The 18,671-nt window shown below is 42.4% G+C and overlaps 3 protein-coding genes across 5 annotated transcripts; all 3 read left to right on the plus strand.

The window, feature by feature from the left end:
* Nucleotides 1-6,067: 6,067 nt before the first annotated feature.
* Nucleotides 6,068-11,876, plus strand: RB195_013846 (uncharacterized protein; the record flags this gene model as incomplete). Of its 2 annotated transcripts, none has more annotated exons than XM_013449146.2 (7): nt 6,068-6,238; nt 9,782-9,910; nt 10,343-10,450; nt 10,529-10,621; nt 10,678-10,761; nt 10,819-10,944; nt 11,754-11,876. In XM_013449146.2, 7 exons carry the CDS (start codon nt 6,068-6,070, stop codon nt 11,874-11,876), a joined length of 834 nt encoding a protein of 277 aa, XP_013304600.2. The 2 variants fall into 2 exon arrangements, with proteins under 2 accessions (XP_013304600.2, XP_064059726.1); XM_064203845.1 differs by having other exon boundaries at nt 6,212-6,238.
* A 2,870-nt stretch (nt 11,877-14,746) lies between these two features.
* RB195_013847 (uncharacterized protein) lies at nt 14,747-14,992 on the plus strand (the record flags this gene model as incomplete). The annotated part of the gene is made up of 1 exon (XM_064203846.1): nt 14,747-14,992. One exon carries the CDS (start codon nt 14,747-14,749, stop codon nt 14,990-14,992), a length of 246 nt encoding a protein of 81 aa, XP_064059727.1.
* Nucleotides 14,993-15,748: 756 nt separating this feature from the next.
* Nucleotides 15,749-17,458, plus strand: RB195_013848 (uncharacterized protein; the record flags this gene model as incomplete). Of its 2 annotated transcripts, XM_064203848.1 has the most annotated exons (4): nt 15,749-15,774; nt 15,829-16,048; nt 16,321-16,845; nt 17,246-17,458. In XM_064203848.1, 4 exons carry the CDS (start codon nt 15,749-15,751, stop codon nt 17,456-17,458), a joined length of 984 nt encoding a protein of 327 aa, XP_064059728.1. The 2 variants fall into 2 exon arrangements, with proteins under 2 accessions (XP_064059728.1, XP_064059729.1); XM_064203847.1 differs by lacking the exons at nt 15,749-15,774; nt 15,829-16,048; nt 17,246-17,458 and having other exon boundaries at nt 16,312-16,905.
* Between the last annotated feature and the right edge of the window lie 1,213 nt (nt 17,459-18,671).

Genomic DNA, 18,671 nt, shown 5'->3' on the forward strand with positions numbered 1-18,671 from the left:
GACTATGTCTCTGAGGACTGGATGTTCAAAACGAGACATGAAAATGGTTGCCTGAATAGTTATAGAAGTAAGTTTTTTCTTTCAAGAATGCCCGACAGTAGAGGTCGTAGAAGCATCAGATCGTAAAAGCAGAGATCTAGACTAAGCTAAGCGCAAATCAGTCTTCACTGCAAAGCGTCACTGTCTTCGAGAAACTCTTGGAATGATTCTTAGGGTGAAACAAAGAATGCTCTTCGGACCTCATTGTCTGTCAGATGCGTATGATAAGGCTTCACTCACCAGGTGGAATGAAATGGCTAGCATTTATCAACTACGATCTCCACATCTCGCATGAATTGCAGATAGTTGGTTTCTACGGGTACAAGTTCCCGTTCTGAACGAGACAGGCGCGACTCGCGTTCGACTTGAGCAGTGGGAATGCGAATTGCGTAAGTTGTGACGGAAGTGTTGCGGTAGCCCCAGCCAGTGAGAGAAGTGCCGGCGCCTGGGAATCAATCGTTGACGGCGAATGATTTTTGTGAGTCTGGTCATTGGCGTCATGGCTAACATCTTGAGGCAGATAGTGTCCTATCTTGAAACGAACCAACTGTGCAGAATCGATCAATATACCATTATCTGTCGGCTTCCTAAAGCTGTAGGTAGAACGCGAGATTGCAATTCGTAAGCGAATCCGCAAAGGTAACCGCTATATCTCAACATGACGAATACCACCGGTTATAATACTCGAACACGATAAAGACCTTAGTACTTCGAGAGAGAATATCGTCCCGACTTGGAAGGGATTCGTATGCTCTACATGACCCCATCGTCCTAGTAAACGATCAGAATCTGGCCGAATTTGGCTCCGGTATTTTACAATAATTGCTGGTCTATTGATTCGGCGCCTCGCGCTCTTGTTGAAGGCCCCCGACGTGCGCACACATACATAAACACACGCAAACCAAAACGAACCTCTGTATGGATGACAAGACAAGTCGAAGATAACTTGGAATTAGGAGCCTTAAATCTTTGACGTATGTTTAAAGAGTGAACACTTTTGACTTCCACCCAGAAACACCACAACACCCAGAGAAGGAAAAAAACGAATATAGAGAGAATTGTGCATGAAGGAATTCCTTGGAGGGTTACAAAGAAGAGAACTTCTCGTGCTATAACCTAAGATACACAGCATCCTCGAGAAGGACCCGCCGTCTACAAGGAAATATGGGCGCAAATGCATCGGGCCGGCGCTGCGGCGGCCCTCTCTGCTTCCCTGGCTTGGCCAGCCCCGTGCTCTGCATGTCTGCTCTCTCACGGGGATTTTGACGTTGAACTGAATTTTTCAAAGTTTGTTTAGCATGCTCGAGTGGTTAGGGTTTTGGAGTCAATAGCTCTGATGAGGAGAGAGAAAGAAATCGGAGGTAGTTTCTTGAACGTCTGTCTGCTTGGAAGGCAGTGGTACGTACGCTCTACTTCGAAAATCTTGGACTAACGTGAATATTCGCTTATTTTCGTCCCCTCCAAAGGAAATTAGAAGCGCCTCGTTCCTCTGTAATTAGTTTATGACCTCCTTGCTTCTCTTAATAGATGTCTATGTCTTTTTTGGAGAGAATGAATGTTCCTAAGAGGTTTGGACGTATCCGTATTGCTTTGATGCAGACTCGTTTCAGCGGTGCAGTTTTGTTTGAATGACAAATCAGCTCATTTGCAAAGTGAAGCCTTCACTGTGAAATAAGTGCGTAGTCTGTTTCCTATTATCATTACATGCCAATCCTGTCAAAAATTAGGCCTATCGAACAACTCATTCACCAGTGTTGTCATCGATCTCATGCCCGATGGTTGAAATTTTCATTCAACAAGCTATAAGCAAACTCTCATGAAGCGTCACCGATTTTTTTCTAAATCTATATTGCAATCGAATTTTGTCCGGAAGGATAGCACTATTTTTTTTTCTAAAATTCCGTTGTTGTTGAAATCGTTCATTGGTTAGGGAAATCTATCGAATCGGGCATGATTTAGTTATGAAATATATATCTATAGCGGCTGCATTTCTGCCGAAAGCAAGTAATTGTGTTATCAGCCCGAATAGAGTACATTTCACGAGGAACCCGCCTCGTAGAGAAAGTAGTATGACAAAGGAGTGCAACATGCTACGATCCTAAGGGCAGAAAGGAACAGGTTAAGTTAACATCCATGACCATTCCTAAGTACTTGCTTTTCGATTAGGCAAGCACAGTGCAAACTGCGCTGCTACCAGTCAGCAATGGATACCACAGTTAACTGGCGCTAGTTACTGGCCGCTGCTGGGTCAGCGCTGTGCCGGCGCCAATTACAGATCCCTAGACTCTCCCCTGAGACCGAGATGTCGATGCTCGCGTTGCAGCAAAAATGAACATGAGATGTAAATGAACGAACGAAATTAAGGGAGCAAATGGTTTGCATCCTAATACCTGGTCGTTGGTTCTTTTCATTCGCCATCATTTCATGTATTCTCGTCGACTTAATCCTTCAAAAATTGTACCAGCTTAACCGTGTGGTGGTGCCTTTTTTGAGTGCAAGCTCGTAGGTAGCCATTAGATTGCCCAGTGAAAAGCACTTTTTCAAAGTAAAATGATTGCTTCACCGTAATTCCGGCCGTAACACGGAAAAATAGACTGAGTCTTATGCCGGCTCCTGCAGCGTCATCAAGTGCGGCAATGGAAAAAATCTGCATCTGCACTTGGAAAAAATGTACTTGTCTATCCAGTTATGAGTTGTTAGGTTTTGTTTTATTTACCCAAATTTTGCTTATACTGGCACTACTCTGGTAATGTACCTTCAATTTACGATCAGTCTTCGGACATACAAACGAAGAGGACCGCAAGTAGGACAAGAAACACATATACTGAGGTAATATCATATCTACGTAATGTAAATCTGAATATAATCCAGCTCCACCTAGAATTATATTGAATAACGACTTACGAACATTTGGAGTTATGGACATTCAGAATGTGAGTCCCTCGTAACCAAAGCAGTGTCTTCACTTCAATCTCATCCGATTCCGAAACCTCAGATTTTGCAAAGTGGGGGACGCGTAGGTTTGGCATTCTGAATTAATTCCAAAAACTAACCATCAGATGCATATGTTCGTTGCGGCGGTTTGTGGCAGCTGGCGGCCGGATTGCAGTTGTCAGCAGGTTCCGAACACGTAGAGAGACATCTACATTTAGGGGGATTTGTAGGAAAAGCAAAAAAAGCAAAGCAAAGCAAAAACGGTAGCCACCAGATTGCCGCGTACAAGCGAAACATGCAATCGCAAAGGTCATTCATTAATCACGCGCAATCCTCGCCCCGCCCATCAGGAAAAGAGCTATAAAAAGTGGCGAAAAGAGGGACGAGGTTGGTTTTCTGGTTGCGGGGCTCACTAGCGTTCAGACCTCAATAAATCTTTCCTTTTTTTTCTACTTTCTATTCTCCTTTCTTTTTTATTATCTTTCATGCAACCAGACTGATTGTTTCCAGTCTTGCTGTTAACCTTTTTTTCTGATTGTTTTTGTTTGTATTGTGTTTGTCTTATTTATTCTCCAATTAATCTTTAATTGAATAATACAAGCTGAATCAATTAATAAAAGGTACCTTTTCTCCGCACGTATTATTTCGCTTTCTATAATTGAGTAAAAGCTGTAGTTACGTATGCGGTTGCGCCTGAAGTGGCGCTGGAGGCACTTACTCGTCTCAGCAGTCGTTTGGAACTAGCAAATGTTCTACCTAGGGCGCAATGACATACGCACTTGCACTAGGCTTCAGTTCGGTTTCTTCCAACTGTAGAAAGAATCCAATCACGCGTGCAAAGAAAAGGTATTTTTTATTAACCAATTATTTAGTACTAGTCTGAATGTCCGGACTTCAGACAATTTCTATGGTGTTCGCTTCGCTCCCCTCCACTGAAAATTAATAGTAGTAGCATTTTCTGTGGAATTAGATTTTCGTTATTTTAACAACCTTTTTTTCTCTTTTTATAACAACTGAAGGGAAAAAGTTCGTAGTTTTCTTTCTGAACGAGTTAGTTCTACATTTGGAGAATATTCAAACTTCAACTTCAAACAGTGCTACGATTCCAATATATTATAGACACAGCATTGCTCGGAGTATGGGTTTTCCTCCTGATTTCCCCCAACAGTTATCACAGAATGATGTTTTAACGTAAAATGACGTGAACAACATCATCGTACCGATAAAGATAACGTTCCACGTCAGATCACCTATAAGGTTGGCTACTATTTAAGAAGCCATTTGCATTGGTGTTTCCACTTTTTGAAGAAAGCGTGCTACCAACATGAGCTAAATAAGGAAATAGAGAGGCGAAGGAGTCGCAAAAGGTAGAAAGCAACGCGCAGGGAAACGCCACACGGGCAGTGACACCGGTTATGAAACGGTTGTAACGTCTCGCTCATCTTTTGCGACATGTTGCGCCCCAATCCGACGCCGTAGGACCCGTCTCACCACATTTTAACGCTTTACGACGCCGACGCACCAAACCGACGACATGGGACCCGTTGCACTCCACCTTAGGGCTTATCAGCGCCGTGGGACACGTCGAACCCCATTTTACGGCTTTCTGGCACCGGCACCCTAATTTACCGCTTTGCGGCGCCAGCACACGCCTATCTAACGTCGCTGGACATGTCTGACCGCGTTATGGAATTTCGTTACACGACAGAATAAGCCCGTTATTACATAGCACGATAGTTGGTAAAAACACCCTGAAACTCGGTGCAACGGTGCAGTGGAGCGTAACGGTTGGGATCGAGGAGGGATCGCTAACGCCACTCATAGCTGTAACCGGAAGCTAGCAATGGTCCCACCTCGATCCCTACTGTTAAAGGCATTACCCCACGAATCTGAGGTGGTGCAGATTTCAGGTGGAGTATTCGTATACAGGATGGGAGACTACGGAGAGAGGGGTGATTCCGTCCATTTCTTCCTAATTGCCGTAAAAAAACGGCCCGGAAGATACGACTTCATTCGTTTCGGCGCACCATTTTGTACAAGAGGTTCGACTAGAGCGCACCAGTCTTGTGCGGCGCCGCATCTTCCGGGCCGTTTTTTACGGCAATTAGCAAGAAATAGACGGAATCACCTCCCCCTCCGTAGTCTCCCATCCTGTACACGAATACTCCACCTGAAATCTGCTCCACCTCAGATTCGGGGGTGATGCCTTTAAGTCCACCGCGTCGTTTCGAGCGCCGCCGCTTATGCGACTGCACCGAATTTCAGACCGTTTTGACTTGACTATGTGCGATGTTGCTATCTCAGATATGTGATATCCATGATTGAATGAATAAGTAAATAGGTTCCCTATCTAAGGCGAGTGCGAGTGGAATCCATGATATTGGGCATATGAATAACGTAAAACTGAGAGTACCCACTACTAGTTTTGTGGCGATTTTTGCATGATTCGTGAAGTGTACACACTTGCTGACATATGCTATAGTTTATAAATTAGTCACGCAGCTCATCGCAGGTCGCTTATTAGATCGCAACAGCATACTAACAACGCGTCTTTAACTTAAACACTTATGAAAGGTTATGGCAGGTTTGGTAAATGGAAATGAACTGAGATCTACTCTCGATTTTGTGTAGTTTAAATCAATTCAGAATGCACTCCTTCTGTTTCCAACATTAAGAACAACGAGTCTGTCATTTTCCCCCAAGGCGTAGCGCTGTGATCTTGTTTAGTGATAAGGTTGACATCAGGCACCACAGACAACATTCCTGAAGCTGTGTGTTTTTATACCAACTTGGATATAGATACGAGTAGTTCTAAGTAGTTGGCCGTTCTACGATTGTAATACAAAGAACTTTGCTAATCAGCCATGTATATTTCCACCTATTTCCTCTTTGTGATTTTTAACATTCCAAAGTCCATCCCCTCGCTTTCAGTTTTCCTTATCTGTTTGCACGTTTGTATGGGTCATGAGCGCTGTATGCCACCGCTTGCACAGCTCTTTTAGCAGCATCAGCGTTCATTACGGCTTCTACTGGTCGTTTTGTGCGCGAAATTAATTTGCTTTCACCGGACATTTTACACACTTTATAGAGCAGCATGGAGTGGTGGATGATTTTATTGTTGGTGGTACTGCCATTCCTCGCTATCCTTTACAACATTTCACAACAATTCCACTACTTTACTAGAATCACTTTCTTCTATATTTGCATTTTCTTTCACGGAATTGAATGTTGTATCACGATGATTCCTTCATGGATTGCTGGTAAAGTGAGTTTAATTTTATTTTCATAATGATCTGAAATTCTCACATTACGAACTTTTAATTCTTATTTTTGAGGGATAGGCACTTTCGTAACCTCAATTTTGTAAGAGTTTTTCACCTAACGATAACAACAACAAGAAAAAGTCGGTTGCGGCACCGAACTGCCACTGGACTCTCCACTTGGTTTATATTATGCACTGTGTGCTTGTGCTGCCAGAATACCTTCCTAATCCTTCCTCTTCTCCTTGCTCTTTGTTAGTGATTTCGGAGGTTTCAAAAAGAATTGGTTTCAATATTCTAATGAGAATTCTAATGAGAATTCATTAGAATATTGAAACCAATTCTTTTTGAAACCTCCGAAATCGCTAACAAACCGTGCTTCATGTCGTTTTGACCTTACTATACTACACTTTCAAAAGAATAATTCTAATTCAATTAGAATGCCTTTTCATATTTGTTCTTCATTCATTTCTGCTTAGACCAAACTCGTCACCTTTCTCTAAAACATCGTAACGCAATGGAGGCAGCAGTCGGAACCGAGTTGGGACCGTCGCTAACTGCAGCGATGGGTGGTGCCAGCAAGGTTTCCAGTACGCTCCTTCACCCGCCTCGAGAAAAGCCACGTACACGATTGCACCGTGCTTCATGTCGTTCTGACCTTACTATACTACATTTTCAAAAAATAATTGAAGAACAGGTGACCTTTAACGGATAGTAGATAGAGAATCTTCTTACTACTTAAATATTCCTACTAATGGAAAACCGAATAAGAAAGAATGATAGTTTGCGCCATCCATCAGTGAACCTCGTGTACAAACGTACAGTAGTCGTCGACATTCTTCTTACGGGCAATAGCGAAGCGCTTCCGATTGAGACAAGGCAGGAGAAAGAAAAGTGATGAAATGCTGCGAATCTTCGTGTGTATTTCAAACACAAAATGTGCCTTCGCTGCGTAAAATGCATGGCAGTCAAGAATTTCGACACTAACAGAATACAACAGAAAACATAGATACACGCCATGTAGTATCTGGAATTCGACTATCTTTACATGAACTCTATAAAAAAAATGGTTTGGTTTCACCTTCGAAGGGATCACGAATGTTTGTGGCTAAGACAAGAACGCTTGTACAGCTGGATCAAAACGGCCTGAGTGCAGTTACAGTAAGCTCGTTCTATTCAGCAGTCTGTGTCGGTCGCAGCTGCCAGTTGAACTATGTACGTCGCTTCGATCTCAGCCACCTACCCAGCCGAGCTTCAGATCGTTCCGACCCGACTATAACACAGAGAGAGGCACATCCGTGATATCGCTACTCGTATCATTTGATTGAGTTGAAGAAGGTCGTAGCTGATTGTTTGCAAAACAGATGTGATTAGATATATGGCCGAAATCCTTTGATAGATATGATGATTCATTGACACCACTGTTATATCGCTTATTCAGTGGCTTTATTTTCTTGGTAGTCACTCTACTTTCTTTCTGTTTCCTCCTCCGTTGTGTGATTGGTGGGTATTCACAACTTCTAAGAATCTTATCTGTACGAGCAAGTGGTGATATTCCAGTCATTCCAAGAAAGCATTTTGTCCTGTTCTTCTGTTAAGTCTTTGGTGCGAAGTTCAAATAACCCATCGACTTCCAAAATTTGTCACAAATGATAGGCATGCGACATGCAGGAAAAATAACCTTAGGACGTATAAACCAAATACTAGTGCATCTCAGTGACCACTTTTACACCATTTTCCTGCTATTTTTGGAATTGCTAAGACCACACATTTATGGACTGTAAAGAGCGCGTGCAAGCAAAGAAAATCCTACTATCTTTACTAGTACTTCAGAGAGTGCACTTCAGAAGTGGATGCAACCCACAGCAGAACTTGGTCTCTTTTTACAAGCCCACGACCTCAAGTTGTTCATTCTTAAAAGATCATAATATTCAGATTCAAAAGAAAAATTGCAGCTAAGTTTACTCAAGTGCACAGCTAACTTTTGTTGCACTGCATTTCTCTCCTGAAAGGAAATATTTCGGACTTGATAGTGATACTTCACCCGATTCTAATTGTTTCCATAAGTTCTCATATTTAGAGAAGTATTGTTCTTTACTTGCGACGACCTGAAAGTCAGTGCAACTGCGTAGGAGTCTGCGCTCGAAGCGGTTGGGATCAAGGTAGATGTATCGCCGACTTCACTCGTAATGCAGCGAATTGTGGTGCTAGTGAGGGTCACGTCGATCCCAACCACCAGGCTTTACCGCGTCGTTTGAGCACGGCCGCTTATGCAACTGCATCGAGCTTCATGTCGTTTTGACCCGACTACATAAAATATAGAATACGTTGGATAACAATTGACCGTAGTTTCAAAATTTACAGTAGCACCACAGAATTATGAATTGGATTGTTCAAACGTCAATGCGTTTATTCCTGACAGATTGTTTTAGACACCTGTACGTTTGACATTGCATCATATTAAAAGTCATAAAGATAAAGTCACTGGCGTATCAATCCACTTGGGATGCGCCAACGCGTTTTGCTGGAATTCGTAATCGATGAGGTTTTGGAACGCGTGTTGGCCTATACAATGACTTGCGGGGGCCAGCCGATGATCAAGTCAGTGTTTTTATCCTCGCAGACAAGTCTAGTACCAATTTATCGACCCCGGAGGGATGAAAGGCTTGGTGAGCACTAGGGCGGATTCGAACCCTCGACCGTGTGGCTACAACGGACCTCTAACCGACTGCGCCATACCCGCCCCTTGCATCACATCAGATATTATATTATTATTATTCATCATATTAGATATGATATTATTATTATATGTCACTTGTTGTATTCATCCCTGCCATATCTTTTTGGCACGCCACTGAATAAGATAAATAAATGAATGAATATTACAAATTCATAAGCCTGTGCACATTTGATAGCTCAAATTGATGGCTTCCAGCAGGGACTAAAGTGTCCTGCTGGAAGCCATCAAAAGTGAATCAACCAACAATTACTCTTTCATATGTATTGTACAGTAGTTGCGAATGTATTGCACTGAATCGATCATTATTTCATCGATGGAGGCGAGCACTGACCTGCCTCTTTATGCTCGGCGATCGATGAGAAGATGTTTGATAGGGGATGAAACAGATAAGCACCTCAGAACATTTTTCCCCTTCGATAGTTTTTCGTTCTTCATTCATGTGATTGTCGATGATTAGGATTCTTCCATAATTCGCAGTTGTAGTACTTTTTCTCTTGGATCGCAATCACCCTATCGATTGATCGAAGGGTGCACAGAGGCAGGGTGCCAGTGCGCGCTACCGCTGAAGATGTAATGCGTCAAGTCGACACCATAAATTCGGTTGTGTCTGTATATAGTACGGTCAAAACGACATGAAGCACGGTGGAGCGTAGGTTAGGATCGTGGTGGAACACCTGCTAGCATCAGCCTTCGCTGCAGTTAGCGATGGTCCTACCTCGATTACAACTGCAATCTCCACGGCGCCTGCCATGTTGTTTTGACGCGGCTATATATACAATATATATAGATTGCTGGCGTTTCGTTTCAGGGTGCCGATGTTATATTCCACACATTTAAAAACTGGACTTTATGGACAGGGATAAATATGGAGGTACGTGGATTCGACGAACATCTAAAGAATCTTGAAGGACCTGCAGTCGTCATATGCAATCATCAAGTGAGTGCTCCCTTCATAGTCATTTTCTAAGTTTGCAAAAAGAATAAACCGCGGGAGTCCGTTAGGATGTAAAAATCGGGACTGTTCTTGTTTTGTCTTTTTTCCTTCAACAAATTTGGCCAGAAAATTGGCTATTTTTTTTTTTGATTTTGATCCTTTCGAATGGGAAGAATCTATGACTTACGAAGATTGATTTCTCATCACAAGTTGCTAATGAATAAGATTGCCTGTAAAAATATGTGTATGTGAGAACAGATAATCAGAAGTGATTTTTAGAGGCTGCAAATGTCTTAAATCGTTCGATTTCGTCTGACCTTCACTACCAAGTTACTAGTAGTCTGTGATTACGAGCATTTGTATAAGAAATACGTATATTAATTGTAATACATTTGAAGAAACTGATGCCCATGACACCGCGTTTCATCTTTGCAGAGCGCAGTGGATGTTGTAGCGATGACACGTGTGTGGCCACCGCGAGGAACTGTAATGATGAAAAAATCTCTCAAATACATACCATTTTTCAATTTTACAAGTTTTCTGGTAAGCTTCACAAAATTTTAGCCTGAAATGTGTTTTGGAAATGTTTGTACCATTTGCAATTGTGCTGTAGTTTTCCAGGGAAATGCGATATTTGTTGACCGGTTCCGTCACGACAAGGCGATGGCACAAGTGGAGTACTGCGTAGAGGAATTGAAGAAAAGGAATTTGAAAGTGCTTAAAGATCTCATTAGAACATGAAGCATCTCCGACAAACAGGAAAGTTTTAGATTTGGATTTTTCCCGAAGGCACTAGGAATCACGGCAGTGGGTTGTTACCCTTCAAGAAAGGCGCGTTCAACATTGCTGTTATGGTACGTTCCGTACTCAGGAAGAATGAGTATTAAACCTTTGAAATAGACTTCTTACAGGGCCAGTTCCCTATCGTACCAATTGTGCTTTCCAACTATGAGCCATTTTACTCAAAACGCAATAGATATTTCAAGTCAGACGGAGAAGTCATCGCGAAAGTACTCTCCCCTGTAAGCACAAAAGGAGTAAGTATATCTACGACAGCCATGGCTAAAACCACTGCTTTCATTGCTAGATCACATTACTTCTCTTCATTTTATCAGGTGAAATACTAATAAAATTGCCAATTGTCAACATTGCGGAGGTAGACTCCACTTCTAGTCGGGATAGTGTAAGAAGGGGACCATCACAATGTTAGTGTACAATTATACGGGAAGAAAAAAGAGTGGTGTGAAAAAAGTGTTTAAAGAAAGAGAGTTTTTGAAAGAAGGCTTCCCGACGAATACAATGTGACCCTTCTCCTACTCGTACGATACGAGTTGGATTTTCTCGAGATTGCAACTGCACTTATAGTGGGGTCAAAACGACATGAAGCACGGTGCAATTGCATACACGGCTTCTCTCGAGGCGGTGAGGTGGAGCGTACCGATTAGGAGCGTAGTGGAACCCTTGTTGGCACCACCCATCGCTGCAGTTTGCGATGGTCCCACCTGGTTGCAACCGCTACCTCCACCGCGCTGTTTCGAGCGCGTACGCAAATGCATCGTGCTTCATGTCATTTTGATCCGACTAGACCAAGCCAGGCCTCTAATTTCGTTTGGAAATTTTGTACTACTATTTGGTTCAAGTGATCAGCTGTTTTATATCTCCTACAAATCCCCTAAAAACGATCCAAAAAAAAACAATCTTCTTAACAAAAAAAAAAAGATTCAATTTATCTGGAAACTAGGATTTGTTCAGTGTCTAAAAATATGAAAAACAATGGAACATGAAGTTACCTTTATCGTTAAGTACCAACCATCGTTATTTCCTCCTTTGAAATCTTGTATTTCAGCTGTCCGTAGACGACGTGCCAGAACTTCTGGAGAAGGTACGTAATCGGATGCTAGAAGTCCTTACGGATATAAGTCAAGAAGCTGCCGAGAGAATGAAAAGGAAACGCCAATGTACAGCGTGAAAACTTTCTGATGATATACACAGCCTAAGATCATCTTCAGTGAAATCTCATGCTTATTTTATGGCCATTAATTAAGTTCCATTCAAAAACACTTCTTAAATAAAGATACTTTACTTAACTGGAATCCACAACGAAGTGGTACACGAGTAAATATGATGTATACTAGGGTCTAAACAAAATGAAGCTCTGTCCAGGATCAAGCGTATAGTTGGGAGCAGCTACATGCTTAATTGAAAATTTAGTTATAATAAACAGAAGTAAAGAAACAAATTGGGACTTAATAAATAAATCGAAATAATATAATATAGTAAATATTAATTAATAGTACTACAATGGATATTAATATGAAGTGCCGCAAGTAAATTAAATGATATAATATAATGTAGACGCCACTGATAGCTCACTTTAAGGATTAGAAATGAGTCAGTACATATGTGCACATATAAGTTGGAAAGATGAGGAAGCTCTCAACGTGTATTCAACGACACAATTCTTCTCATGACAGTGATAACACATGGAGAGTTCGATCCCCAAAAGAATCATTATTTTGCATATGGAAAAAACAGCTGAGAACGAGAGAAAACATTTTCAAACTATTGGAACGGTTGAGAGTTCGATCCCGCGGGAAATTTTCGATTTCTGTAAAGTGGAAAAAGCAACTAATGCCGAAGCAGATCACATCCTAAGAGCACTTTCTCACTGCTTTCTATTTCCTATACGAGATTTCACTCACCGACAGTGGATACAGATGATGAATAGTTTGATCAACGCCGGAAGCTTGATTTTTGCAAAACCGAGAAAAATTACTGAGAAGAACTTTTTTTTTTTGAGAAACGCATTTTTCACTGCATATGGGTGTTACCAAGATGTCATTTTAGCGATCAGTCTAGGCCTTGATTGCAAATTTCTGCTGGGCTGGTCGGATTTTGTTAGGTAAACGTGAATAACGGACTGAAGAAGAAACGGAGGAGACCAATTGTGCCGGCATTTTGTAAAGGGAAATTCGCGCTATGAAACGGTTAGAAGATCTTTTTTAAGGGACCCTCTGCTTCTTATGAAAGGTAGTTGAGAAAAAATTGAGAATTTTAGCACAATTTTCAGCTTTTTCTTAACTGGTCAGAAACCATTTAGAAGAAAGTGGAAGTGAATTCTCATAGCAAAAATCCTCCCCTACAACATACTTCAAACCAATTCATGCAGGCCACGAGCTGAGTTATTGGACTTTGTTCGAAGTCATAGATTCATTTTGGCGTACAGACGAGAATCTGAAATTTCACACATTTCTTGTTGCGAAATAACGGTAGCGATGTTGAAAGATTCGGTGCCATTTTTTAAAGAGCATCAAGGAAAGCTTAACTGCAAATTTTGGTCTTTGTAGATGTTATGTTCCCCTCAAAAGCTAGTTGAGAAAAAGTCAAAAATCTGAGGAAAAATTTAGAATTCTTCTTAACTAGGTTTCGAAAAAAAAAATAGGAAAGTTAGAAGCACCAAAGTTTGTGTGAATCCCTCTGCAAAACTCAGACAGACAAAATTTCTCTCTACAATTCTGCAGAAGTTTTATTGCATGAAATTTTCGCAGCGTCGCTATCGCCTTGCGCCATCGACTATCATTGGTTCAATCTATCAATGGACCTTTCAATAGAGTACGTGATAAATAACTACTGGTTGTGATGAAGGAGTGTCGAAGCAATGTTCAAGCCATGAAAGAAATGAAATTTGTCCCTTACGGCCTTTAGATACTCATTACGTGATTAGTTCCATTTCTTTCACATAAAACAATAATACATAAACTTGTAATGCTTAGATTTAATTGTTATGACAGAAAGTTGAAATCTTATAAGGATCAAAATTTTTATTTAGCCACATGCATATAAAACACTTCACTTTCCATTTCATTACCTTCACAAGTTCTATTACATTATTTATAATGCACTACATTTACTCCACAACGGTTTACAGCCTCATAGTGGCGTGGTGACTCTGGGCTTCGAACAGCGATGCACAACAGAGGTTCCTCCTCCGGCAGGGCCTCTCAAGCTGAGAAAGAGTCGACACATTCGACTTCTTGGAATCGGAATCCTAAGTGAGAGTAGACCACTACTAAGATTCACCAGAATCGTTTTAGAAAATGTCGCAAAGTAGCTTCCTGACTAACAAAGGTTGTGCGACGATCTGTGGTAAAAGCAAAGCTCGATGTAGCAGGGCTGCTTAGTTTGGCGAAGTCTTTTTGCCACTCCAGCGTATTCACTGTCTCAGTACCCTGCGCATTGACCCCTGAGACGTCGGAAGGTATGGCGACCAGTGAGAGGCGATCAAACCTCATGTTGCTCAGGACTTCTTTTCAGGAAGGACGTCTTTGGTTCTGTGCCAAGGCGACACACGCACGATTCACCATGTCTCAGACTGTGTATTTACAACGCTAGAAGGGTGTACACATACGCTGATCTGCATGCCGTTCTCAGAGCTGCAAAGCGTATTAAATTTCACGTGATTGCTCTGCAGGAGAAGAAAGTGAGAGAAGAAAACGAGCGGTACACTCGTCATTTGTGGAGGGACGGAAATGTAGGCGGTGTTGGTTTTGTCGTGCACCCATCTATCGTCCATCTTGTCGATTTTCACGAGATCCTATCACCTTGTCTGGCCATTCTTCGCCTCCGCCCTCTGCGCCAAGATCCATCAGCATCATCAACTGCTGCTCACTAACGTCAGCTACAGCTGATGTATCCGAATTGGGCGCGTTTTACGAGGAGCTGGAGGAAGTGAAGCAACGAGAAGTCCTTTTGCAAAATTGTCATCGGTGGCTTTAACTCCAAACTAAGAAAGGCAACAGAAGAAGAACAGGATCGAAAAATTTGGATTAGGAGACCGGAATGACAACGGCAATCGTCTCGTCCCTGGCTGTTATCCGCCGCTCGCCTCTTTCATGGGAATTACTCTCTTTTCATGAAGAAAGATCATCGCCGGCGGACATGGAAATCGCCCAGTACTCATGGACATGGGTGTCGCCCTACGTTATCTACGATAATTGCGTACTCGAGGACTCCTTGTCCCAAGGTAAATGGCACATCGACGAGGATACAAACGTAAACTACGAGTTGCTGCTCAGAGGATTATAAGCCTGTACTGAACGCGCTTCGAAGCCGCGCACGACAAACTTGGATCGAATTTCGAAGAGCACCAAGGAATTGTGGGAAAGAAGAAGGACTTTGAATGTTAATCTGAATGCATCACACATTGAGCGGTTAGTAGCAAACAGTAGCTGCGGAAAAGCGTTGCAGGAAGATCTTTCGAAATGAAGAGAGAAGAAGATTCTAAAAGCAGCAAAAAGAAGAACGAGTCTAAAGAAGTGCTGCAGGGATCTCCGCTAATATAATACTCCGCTAACAACCTTGCTGAGCGAAGACGAGACTCGCACCTCTTCTCGTCGTGAGATGAAAGTCATTACAAAGAGGTTCTACTCGAAACTTTCATCAACTCTTGTGTCAAGCCCGAACATCCTCAATGGTGAAGCTTCACCTTCTCTTCGGAAGTACGAGTCGCTATCAAGAGCATAAAACCTAGCACAGATCTGATAAAATCAGGTTTCATGCCAGGAAAAGGTTCGAGTAGAACCACTCTGTAATGATTTCCATCGCTCGACGAGAACGTCATTTGCGCAACTAAGATTACAGTTCTGTGCCAGGTTTCATGCTTCATGCTTGTTTTATCAGCAGATTTTCTTCGGGCTGGTGGCCATCCGCTTCATGTAATATTAGCTGCGCACATGACGTCCTAGCTTCAGAAGGAAAAGAACCCATGAAGTCAAACATCTCGCCAACTGTTCTTATCCATAAGAAAGGTGAGCGAGAGGACCTTCGGAACAACCGTCCAGTATGCTTGCTGAGCTGTATATCGAATGGTAGTTCCGAAGGTAGCTGTTATACAAAGTATTCACCGAGATCATCACATCTAGGACGCTGGTTGAAGCCCAGACTCGAGAACAAGCTGAATTCCGTCAAGGGTTCGGCTGCTTGGACCACATCCAGACCGTGTCGAGCATCATAGAGGTTTGCTGGGAATTCCGTCAGCTCCTTATTCTAACCTTCGTCGACTATGAGAAAGCCTTTGACGAATACGAGCGTAGAAACGAATCCAATATTGTCAGCGCTGGTCGATCAATGTCTGGATGCGTCGTACGTGAGGACATTAGCCAATTGCTACGATCGATGCACCACTAGGATACAGCTTTTCCACCGCCCCCTGACCATACCCATTGGAAAAGCTGTACGACGAGGCGATACTATATCGCCGAAGCGGCTCACGACTGCACTGTAATGGATAATGAAATCACTTTCATTGGAATAAAGGGCATACGTTGATGGAAGATTCCTCTCCAACCTTCGTTTTGCGGACGACATCGCTTTTTCTGTCGAGAAGTACCAATGAATCAGAAACGATGCTTAAGGAACGATACGAAGCAGAGAAGAGAATAGGACTGCGAATGAACAGAAAGAAGAAACTGTTCATGAAGAACGCCTACTGCGAGGACGGAGGAGTACAACTTGAAGGCTCCCAAATCGTGGAAACTTCGTCATACGTATACCTCGGACGTTCTACGAACATGGAAAACGACTTGGAGGAAGAACTGAATAGAAGAATGAGAGCAGCATGGGCAGCATTCGCAGCCGTCAGGGAAGCTACGTACCAACTGACGGACCAAGGTCTTCGTGCCCATCTGTTCGACTCGACAGTCCTTCCAGCGCTTTGTTACGCAGCGAAGACGTGGGCAGACACCGCTGCCACGTCTAGGAAACTATTTACTAGCCACAGAGACCCCCTTGAGAGATGTATTCTGAAGTTTAACCAGCGCACACAACACCTAGTCGGTCTTCGCAGCTCCGACTTAAGAGGAATGTCCTGTCTTCGCGTCCCAGCGGAATATGTATCGAAAGCAAAAAAGGGGAATCTGATCGTTGGAAGGCGTAGATTTGTGACTGAAAAACTATACAGAACATATAGATGTATAGTTGTGTTTGTACAGAGTATTTAATTAATTTTGATTATTGATTTCATTCTGATTTTAAATTTTGATTATATTTAATTTAATGCACGTAAGATACTGCAATAGCTTGTTTGAAAGGTTTCGATTTGTTTGTTTTACATAAATAAAACACTACTATTCTCTATTTCTGACATTTCGTGAGCAATAGTTCGATGCATCTCTACACGTAAGCGAGCGATACTCCCTGTGAGGCATGTTTCGCACCTCACTAGGTGATGAGGGCCGAAGATGGACGATGTGACGGGCAAACGCAGCATAGCGCTCTGCTGACGCGAATAACTGCTGTGCAAAGGAAGTAACGACCGCCATTGCCAGTCGTTTCTCCTAGGGATCTCCTGAGGTTGTCGAGATGACTGATGCCTTCGCTACACAGTTGGACCAGCTGAACACAGCTGAATACGGCTCAAGGACATCACTCACAAAATTTGAGAACGTCTTGGATGGCAAAGGCGAGAGAACAAAACGAGTGGAACAGATGCTGGAACCGGCACGTCCAATGAAGGCGAGGCATCTAAGTAAGCATATTTACTTCATTATTTGATGGTTGTCCTCAAATCGACAGCTGACTGTGAATATCAGATACTCACTCGTTTTGATTTCTTCTCTCATATTCAATATTTCCCATTTTCTTGGTCAAATTTTTTAAAACAACTCACTTTAATGAGAGGTCTAATGCAAGGACTAGTTCAAAACACATTGTATAATTTACTCTCTTTTTCTTTCCTTCGTACCCATGACCCCTCGCATTTATCCTAATGTTGATGTCTATTCTGTTACATCTGTTTAGTATTTTTCCACACTAGTCCCGTACCAAAAGGTGTGAAAATCTCCAGAAAATACTTCGCCCCATCTATTTTACTAACATTTTGCATCCCTTAATATGTGTTTAATTAGCGTCGACTACCCCCTATCCTGTTTCTCCTTGCTCTCTTCATTTTCCCCTTCTTTTGACAAGTCCTACGACCCCTGCTGCTGCGACACCCCTCTCACGACCCACTTATGCAGCTCCGTCCGCTGCATAAGTGGCTGCGCTCAAAGCGGCGCGATGGAGGGTGGCGGCTAAGGTGGTGATGGAAGCCTTGCTAGCTACGCTGCAGTTCGGGACGGTCTCACCTCGATTCCAATCGTTGTCTCCAATGCGTCACTTATGCAACTGCACAGTGCTTGATGTCGTTTTGACTTCATTACAATTGTAGTAACATAATTGTATTAAGCAGTCCCTTTTAAACTTTCGATCTCAGCGTTTTGAGGATTTGTCATCTCGGTCATAGTATAGAGCTAACGCCAGTTAAAGGCTATTTATGTAGAGCGCTCAAAAAGGAGGTCGTGAGAGGGGTTTGTGTTGCATAGAAAACCAGTGGACTCTTGGTTCTTTTCCAAACTGTGAAAAGCGATAAAACGTGAGCTTTCTCGCTAGACACCCAATAGAAACCGGGAAGGAACTAGGTCGACAAGGAAGGTCGACCGTTTTTCCAGATGATTACATTATTTCTCCCTTAATACTAAGTTTTCAGTCTCTGTGTGTCAAACTTGCGTTGAATTCTTCATACAGGAGAGATTCGGGGATGTTCAAAAACTCAGCTATTTGATGAAAAGACCATCAAGTAGATTCAAATACTCTTAATTTACGTTAATCGAACGAAAAGCCAAAAATCACTTTGCAACACTCTATAATAGAAAAATCCATACTTTCATCTCATAGATTAAAAATCCTTAACAAACTTAACAACCAAACATGGAAAAGTGGGAGAAGT

Source organism: Necator americanus, chromosome V (genome assembly GCF_031761385.1).
Source record: "Necator americanus strain Aroian chromosome V, whole genome shotgun sequence".
NCBI lineage: Eukaryota > Metazoa > Nematoda > Chromadorea > Rhabditida > Ancylostomatidae > Necator > Necator americanus.